We start from the raw sequence: 8,958 nt of genomic DNA, 5'->3' as shown, positions 1-8,958 counted from the left end.
GTATTTCAAATCTTTGACGCCTCTGAAACTAAATATATATATATATATATATATATAATGTCTCTTCAGGAATATCCATCACTAGCAGAGTTTCACGTGGTGATGGCTGGTTGGTCCTTATTGGTCTCTGATGAGATCTTTTCTCCGTTTGTGCTCTTTGGTTCCAGTGTGACTGTCTGTGGCTCAGGAGGAGTCTACAGGAGAGGAAGCAGCCTCCCCCCTCCCCAGGTCCTCTCTGTGGCTCAGGAGGAGTCTGCAGGAGAGGAAGCAGCCTCCCTCCTCCAGGACCTCTCTGTGGCTCAGGAGGAGTCTGCAGGAGGAAGCAGCCCCCCTCCTCCAGGACCTCTCTGTGGCTCAGGAGGAGTCTGCAGGAGAGGAAGCAGCCTCCCCCCTCCTCCAGGACCTCTCTGTATCTCAGGAGGAGTCTGCAGGAGAGGAAGCAGCCTCCCTCCTCCAGGACCTCTCTGTGGCTCAGGAGGAGTCTGCAGGAGAGGAAGCAGCCTCCCTCCTCCCCCCTCCTCCAGGTCCTCTCTGTATCTCAGGAGGAGTCTGCAGGAGAGGAAGCAGCCTCTCTCCTCCCCCTTCCTCCAGGTCCTCTCTGTATCTCAGGAGGAGTCTGCAGAGAGGAAGCAGCCTCCCTCCTCCCCTCCTCCAGGACCTCTCTGTATCTCAGGAGGATCTGCAGGAGAGGAAGCAGCCTCCCTCCTCCCCTCCTCCAGGACCTCTCTGTGGCTCAGGGGGAGTCTACAGGAGAGGAAGCAGCCTCCCTCCTCCCCTCCTCCAGGACCTCTCTGTGGCTCAGGGGGAGTCTACAGGAGAGGAAGCAGCCTCCCTCCTCCCCTCCTCCAGGACCTCTCTGACCTGCTCCAGAGTCTCCGCCTGCCGGATCACCTCCAGCCTCATCTGAGGAGCAGAGACACATCCGTAACATATTAATACAATACTAATCACTTGGGACTTTACTGTATTAAACTACATTTCCAGCAATAATCTGGTTTCATCATTTATACTTATACTCCACTGAATATAGTATAATACAGACAGTTTTATTACATATTGTTGGCATATGATGTAGTGCAATGTGCACATTTTTACTTTACTTCTTATGCTAATACAAATATCTAAGTTCTCTTTTATCTTCTCATCATTGCACATTTTACTTTGATTTCTTTGGTTTATATAAATATTTGAAATTCTATTTTATTTGATCTTATTGCACATTTTAACTTGATTTGTTTCTTTTATTTTATTTATTATTGTATCTTCTTAATGAACTTATGTTTATACAAACATTTCTATACAATTTATCGAGTTAAAATGTCACAAAGTATTTTGATTGATTCTGAATTGTGACCTTGACATACACTGATTTTGTAAATGCAGGAACAAGTTTGTCCCATTTCTTTCACTCAGCATGTTCCCCCTTCTCTCAACTAACTAAAGTCATCAAAGTTCCGTTGCCTCTCACCTGCAGCGACTGAGAGAGCTGCACGAAGTCTCTCTGAACCGTCTGGCTGGTGTCCACCTGGCTGCGCATGCTGATCACCTGACTGCGCAGCTCCAGACTCTGCTGCTGCAGCGCCGCCTGACAGGAAACAGAGAAATTAATGAAACGGTTTGAAAATGTGTTACTTTGCCAACTTTGAGTGGTATGATAAACAGTATTATTGTGATTATTTATACAATGCCAATGTGACCTGAATTCTAGATTTTGATTTTGATTCTCACAGTTGCGGCAGCATATATATATATATATATATGCTGCCGCAACTGTGAGAATTATTAAGAAATAGGTCAAATTTGAGGTGTGCATGTGTAATTTATTTATTCCTAATAATTTCCTAAAACCGAGACAACATGTCATGATTTATAATTTAGCTTCATGGTTAATATTTTCACTTAGAACACTTACTTTTTATTTCTAAAGCCTTTAACCACATCTTTTGGCCTTCTTCAGCAAATAAACTCAAACTACATCAACTAAGAAAGGCCAGAAGAGGTGATAAAGAGTCTTTCAAACAAGTAAACAAGCAGTAGTTGGACCTATTTGTTTTTTAAATGTTTTTTTTTTTAATCGACAGAATGAAAGCAGGATACATCACCACTGCAGACCTCACTCAGACACACAGAGAGCCTCATCACAGAGTGTAATGTTAAAGTCAGGCTGGACTCACCTTCTCAGTACTGAGAGTCTTGCTGGTGCTCTGCAGGTGAGACAGCGCCACCCTCAGGGCCTCCAGCTCGCTGCGGCAGGACAGCAGCTCCGCCTGCAGCTGCTCCTTCTGAGACGAGACCCTCTCCGTCTCCGTCTTCAGACTGGACAGCCGCACTGCACACACACACAGGGACCATTAATACTCAAAGAAAAACTCCCGGTTATCACACATTGGCCCTCAGATTGACCATAAGTTATGTTGGTTATGGTCAAACTGTAATTATAAAAGGGCAAATCAATCTGAATGAAACATAACTTTACACATCGTCTCATAATTAGGTTACCAGACTAATAGAAAACTGTTCACTCACCTTCTAAAACTTCTGATGATGGGAGTTGCAAATTGGTGCAGGCAGGAAGAGAGAATAAAACATGTTTTAGTGTCTCGATAGTCAGTGTTGGGGAAATAATAATAATACATATTAATATGCTCCACAGACCGTTCTCCTCTGTGCGGGTGTCCAGCTGATCCCTGAGGTTCACTATCTCGATGCGGAGACGCTCCTCACAGTGCGCCCCCTGTAGGTCAGAGGTCAGAGGTCAACAGTCAGCACACACACACACCGAGAGTATATGCTATGAAACTGTACCTAAGCATTCATTACAACACTATTTGACCACAGTACAACTTTTCAACTCAGAAGAAAGCAAATAAACACTTTAAATTACCAACAGAGGGTCAGGATACTTTCACAGTATTGCCAACATGGTTTTAAAGATTCATCCATGCATGAAAGTTGGAAAATACACAATCTTTGGGTAAATTAAGTAAATATGAGCCATTATATTTCATTTGTTACCTTTTTCAATGCTATGTGAAACTGTATCCTTAATGAACTACATTGAGTCATCCAAATACATTATTTTACTAATTGTGCTTCAGTCTGTGCTGAAAAAATTGATTTGAAGTGACTTTTCCTTGGTGTTTACATACTGTAAATACAAACATGTTAGTTTTACCTGCAGTGTAGCGGGGAAGCAGTCGGGCTCATCCTGAACCTCCTCTCCTTTGAGTCTGGACAGCTCGGTGCTCACCTTCCTCTGGGAGAGGGACAAACTCTGCCTGGACACACAGATGAGGATTTAAACACTTTTAATCTAGATACAATTGAAATCAACTAACCCTAAGAACATTTAATGTCTACAATTTGAGTATTGTTCTCTAAATCGCAGAGTTAGAAGTCTGGACTGCATATAAACAGGTACAACCAGCAGCAGGTTATTTAGCTTAGCAAAAACCTGGAAAAGGGGGTCAAAAGCTAATCTGGCTCTTCCCAAGGCAAGTACTTAATCTCTACTGTTTTGTAATGTGTCCTAATTCAGTAAAAACATGAAGAGGTTACAAGCAATACTTTTTGACTTGGCTTGGTGTGGATTTTGTGGCAACATCACCACCACCAAGGAAAAGTTTGACCGACATGTTTGAGGTATCACGTTAGCTCAGCAAGAATCCTACTAAGTGTATTTCCCTAACTGTATCTCTTTATTCCATTCTCACACACACTCTGGAGGACCGGCATCACTCACCAGCCGACTCTGGACGGCGCTCTGTGATTGGCTGAAAGATTTCTGCAGATCCTGGAGGAGGGCCTCTGAGGTGTGGACCTGAGCCTGGAGCATTGACACCTGAACACACACACAAATAGAGAAACACAAATTAACATGCAAATAAACCAGCACATAACATCCACTCCCACTCATTAAACATCAGCCATTAGCTCACCTGTTTGTGTGTTTTGTTGGTCTGTGTGTCCAGCTCTCTCTCCAGCTCCTCCTTCTCCTCCTGCAGCCGGCTCAGCTCGCCTCGCAGCTCCGACACCTGCACAACACATATAACAGCCTCATGTATTCATTTTTCTATTAGGACGGCAACTAACGATTATTTTTATTAGATATTTCCATTAATCTGTTCATTGATTTTCAGTATAATCAATATTTGGTCTATAAAATGTTAGACACTAGAGGTTAATGTCCATGCAAGTTTTTACATTACAAGGTGATATCTTTAAATGTCTTTGTTTTTTCAGTTCAAATCCCCAAAATATACTGTAAAATATGAAAATAAAGGAGGTAAGAATTATTAATCTATTATCTATATATATAAATCAAATTTAAAAGGCCGCTGAAAATCACTTTATTGACTCATCGATAATGAAAGTATTATTCACTAACCTTTCCTAACAAATGGAGGTGTTTGGTCAAAATGAATGAATTAAACAAGGAATTAAATGAACTAAAACTACACATTTAAGAGTGTAAGGATGCTTTCTTTATTGCTATCCAATGGCATGACTGTTCTTTTTTCATAAAAGTATAAAACCTAACATTTGGTGTCATCATTTTTGAATCTGTACCTGAGCATTGAGGGCGTCCCAGTCTCCGTGCGGGACCAGCCGGTGTCCGGCCGGCGGCAGGTAGATGGCTTCAGGCACCAGGGTTCCCGTGGAGACGAGGGAGTCGGTGTCCTCCTGAGCGTGGAGCTTCCTGGGCAGAGAGGGTGTGTCCAAGGAGAAGGAGGACAGCGAGGCCGAGTCGCAGTGCCGCAGAGAAAAATACGCTTCTGACGTAGGAGGCGTCCCTTCTCCCTCCGTCGACACTTCGAGATCTGACGGCTGGTTCTGTCGCTGCTCCACTGCCACGGCCTCCGACAGGCTGTTGGTGAGCGATGCTGGGGATTCATTATTGCCTTTCCTTCCACTGATCTAGCAGGTAGAGAGAGGGAAATGCTGGGATTTAGTCCAGAACATATGGGACCATTTGGAATAACACACATTGTTAAATACTGACCATGTTCTGCCCACTGGCTCTCCTCCACTCTCCAGACTGAGACTGGAGGACTGATAGCCTGGCCTCATACTGCTCTGCTGTCTCTGTACACACAGGATCATGAAATTGTGATTAAATCCTCCAATCAGAAGAACAATATCTGCTTTGCCACAAAGTTTGAGAATCCAAAAAAACTTTATAAAGATTTTTTTAGTAGCCCCCAAAAAAACATACAACATATATTAAGAACTCAAGAGGAAAATAATGTAAACATAATTATAACGTAGACAATTAATAATAATGATATGAAATATAATACAAAACAGCACCAGGATTTTCAGCCCATATATAGCGTGCATATAAGGATTTATGATATTCTGTGCTTGATTATGGAGCTTCGAGACATACTGTGATAAAATGGGACAAATAAATAAGGTATTAATCTGACTGATCAGGCATCACAGACTTTTCAATGTAAAAGATGAGTAGAACTTGTCAGTAGAACCTCTAGTTGTAAATATGTTTCTTTCTATTTGCAGAAATAATCATCAACAACACCAGGTGTTTGTCATTTAAACATTACTAAGGCCCGCATTTCTTTCTCCCAACCGAAGGAGTGCAAAAAATAATCTTCTTATGTGAAATTAGACGATATGCACATGAGGACTGTCACAAACACACTGTGCTTCTCATGCATGTGTAACAATGTAGACACACACACACACACACAAACACACACTGACCTCTGAGAGCCTCCTGCAGAGACTGGATCTCTTGATCACATTGTTTCTGCAGCTCTGCCAGTTCCTCCTGTTTGCTCAGCTCGCAGATCGTCGCCACGCCCTGCCAGTGTTCCACCTGAGCTCGGCACTCGGCTAGCTGGGCCTGCAGGCTCGCCTCTGAAAAACCAGAAACAGGTTGTATATTATTCTGCATTATAAGCAATCAGACAAGACCTTTAAATACCTTACAACAAGATAAGAAGAAAGCCCACATGATGTCCCTAATCTATATGTCGAAATGTAAAGCACATTTGCATCGTGTAGTTTTGTAAGACTACGAAGCATTTATGTAATCATTGTTAGGTGAGCACATTGAAGTTAGATGGAGAAGATGCAAACACATCCTTTAAATATAGGTGTGCCAGTCATGTAGTAGTGTGTGTGTGTATTTTGACTAACAATTTCACGAGTGTATAGGCCATAAATGACAGCATTTGTCATTGTTTGAGTGTTTGACAGGGAACACAACCAATTGATACATTGTTTAATTCACTGGGAGATCAATTAGGAGATTACACCCTATCTTCTAATGAGTAAATGAGTAAATAAACCTAAAGGCAAGGTCCCACATAAGCCAATGCTGAGTTTGCGTGTTTTCATTTATTTTAAATGTAATCTCTTTATATTCGTTCACGCACCAAATGGAAACGTTTTAGTTACCTAAGATTTGCAAATGCTTTGTAAATTTAGCATCATTGACGTTTGAATAAACATAATCTTTTTTTTTTTTTTTTTAATAAGCATGTTGTTTTGAGCTACCAGGACTTCCAAACGTAAGGTTTTATTAACTGTTGCTGTCATTATTTTTTAATAATTAAGACAGTAGCAAACACAACATTCTTTATAACTACTTTATTTATATTGCTCAAGAAGAACTAAGCATATGTCTGCTTTTTTTGAAAACTTTTAAATAAGTTGGTGTATTAGGCATTAACAGGGACATTAAGGGTGCTACTATACACTGCTACTCAAAAAACAGCAGACCTAGAGATCAATGTGGTTGTAACACATGACTAGGTACAGTAGTCACATGTCTGATAATATCAAATAAAGAAGTGAAACAGAATAGTACAAATATTGTGGTTTAAGCAGAGGTGGAAGAAGTACTTAAATAAAAGTAGAAGTTCAAGAGTGTAGGAATACTCAGTTCCAAGTAAAAGTCCAGCATTGCAAATGTTACTCAAGTAAAAAATGCACTATTTATTACCTCTGAATTGTAGTGGGGTATAAGTACAAAGTAGCAAAAACATTGAAATACTCAGTAAAAGTAGTAGTATCTAAAAAGTTTACCTTAGGTACAGTACTTGAGTAAATGTACTTAGTTTACTTCACAGCACTGGGTTTAGCTACAGGAGGTCCAGTTTGGATACAAGTTAAGCTGCTAAGTGTTAGCTTGCGGCTAGCATCGCCCGTTCATTCCTATGGTCGGAGATGCTAACAGGCCGTTTGTTCGGTGTAGCTGCCCGGTGCTGCTTAACATTCAACAGGTTTCTCTCACAGTGAAGACAAGCAACACGTAAGCGTTATTTTGTAATAAACGCCAAGCTCTAAAGAGGTCAGTATTCCCACGCCGACAATCCTGTTAGGAGTAAAGCAGATTAAGTGTGTATTTACCTGAGTCTTCTTTCACAAATGGAGCTCATGGTTTCCTCAGACAGAGTCAATCTGACGAGGGATAAGACGACTATCATCAGAAATGCGATAAACGTGTCGGAGTCATTTTTGTACAAGAAGCTCCAGAGTGTAGGTGTGGAAATGATCAGCAGTGTCAACTTCAGGAAACAACTTTCCCCGGTCCAAAGCCTGCGGAAATCACGTCAACATCCTTCCTGTTCTCATGAGCCTTTCCCTGTTTGCTTTGCCCTTTCATTTCACTGTTTCAGGATGGTTAAATACCGAGAAACATGGTCACAGGTTTCTTTAGTGACTGCCACACCCTGGACATTAATGTATGTATGCAGCCATCATGTCCACTGTGTGCTGACCACTGGAGGTCACTGGAGCTTTTTATTGGCTGTCTGTCACAAAAAGGCAGTGGAAGAGTGAAACTCTTGTAATAAAGGGGTACTTAACTCATTAAATTAGCATTTACTCACCTTAATGTGGTCTTAAATTGATTGATTAATGAGTGAGTAATTGCTAATATAGCAGTTTCCTCCCCCTCTCGAAATAACAATACTATGGTGACATTTTAGGCAGATGTTAATTTTAACTTATTTAAACACTGGGAATAGTGTATAACTTTCGCAGCTACCTGAAGTATGAAAAAACCATTTAAAATCAAGAGAAAAATTGCTTGAAACAATTCGGGTCACAATAAATCAATCTACTTTGGTTTTCCCTCTATAGCCAATTTAAGATATTCTAAAGTTTTCTCTAAAAAGGAAAATAATGTTGTGAAGGCAGTGTATCGGTACTTTCACATCAAATAGAAGATTCTTCAGGTAATTCAGACATGGATTCTTTATTTTAAAGAGTGTTAAGCTAGATCCACTTTAACAGGCTGGTGTCTGCACAGCTTTGGAGGGAGCTGCTGATCAGAATCATCATATAGTCATCCCTGTGTTGCTTCAACACAAAAAACGTCCCACATTATTTAGTCAACAACAAAATCAACATTGTAGGCTTAATCTTATTGCAGGAAAGTTTGTCCTTCACTGTCCTAGTGTAAAGTGTAAAGTGCAAAACTGGCTGTTATCAGCTTTGACAAGTAGGTCACTTTTCCTACAGCGTGCTGATATGATATAAGGTCCTCTCTTGTCCTTTATAGAGGGAAGGTTACCGTGTAGTGTATGTGCATTATTAAAATCCTGCCAAATGATTCATATAATGGAACATTAACTTTAATGAGTTAATTAAGGAGTTATGTTTTAGTTTGTGGTTATTCCCCACTTTCCTGAGTCGCTGCATAATCCAATGACCATTTAAGTGATTCATGAACTTTATCTGTTGAACGTTGGCAAGTAAAAAAATTCAGATGTTAAAAAAGCAAGTGTGATATTAACCTTGAAACAAGGAAACTGTATTTTATTGGCAGCAGTCGGTTACCACCTGTTTCCTTTGCTGGACAAAGGCATGGACAAGGTTTATAGTTTCCTGTGTTTGCTTTTAAGTAAATAAAAACTACAGACCACTACTTTAGAATGACTGAATTTACCAAATAAGAAGCCACACATGTTTAACTTCAAAGAGTAA

At 40.7% G+C, this 8,958-nt stretch overlaps 1 protein-coding gene across 1 annotated transcript; it reads right to left on the bottom strand.

The window, feature by feature from the left end:
* Positions 1 to 686: 686 nt before the first annotated feature.
* rabep2 (rabaptin, RAB GTPase binding effector protein 2) lies at positions 687 to 7,669 on the bottom strand. Its single transcript, XM_034142262.1, has 12 exons — positions 7,660 to 7,669; positions 5,725 to 5,880; positions 5,003 to 5,085; positions 4,570 to 4,917; positions 3,939 to 4,034; positions 3,743 to 3,841; positions 3,176 to 3,274; positions 2,656 to 2,734; positions 2,527 to 2,538; positions 2,175 to 2,329; positions 1,469 to 1,585; positions 687 to 903 (listed from the first exon to the last, which is right to left on the bottom strand). The coding sequence occupies exons 1-12, from the start codon at positions 7,667 to 7,669 to the stop codon at positions 799 to 801; spliced, it is 1,359 nt and encodes a 452-aa protein (XP_033998153.1). The 3' UTR covers positions 687 to 798.
* Between the last annotated feature and the right edge of the window lie 1,289 nt (positions 7,670 to 8,958).

The sequence above is a fragment of the Trematomus bernacchii genome, unplaced genomic scaffold (assembly GCF_902827165.1).
Source record: "Trematomus bernacchii unplaced genomic scaffold, fTreBer1.1, whole genome shotgun sequence".
Classification (NCBI taxonomy): domain Eukaryota; kingdom Metazoa; phylum Chordata; class Actinopteri; order Perciformes; family Nototheniidae; genus Trematomus; species Trematomus bernacchii.
Note: the sequence above shows the minus strand (reverse complement) of the source record. Positions and strands in the feature narration are given on the sequence as shown.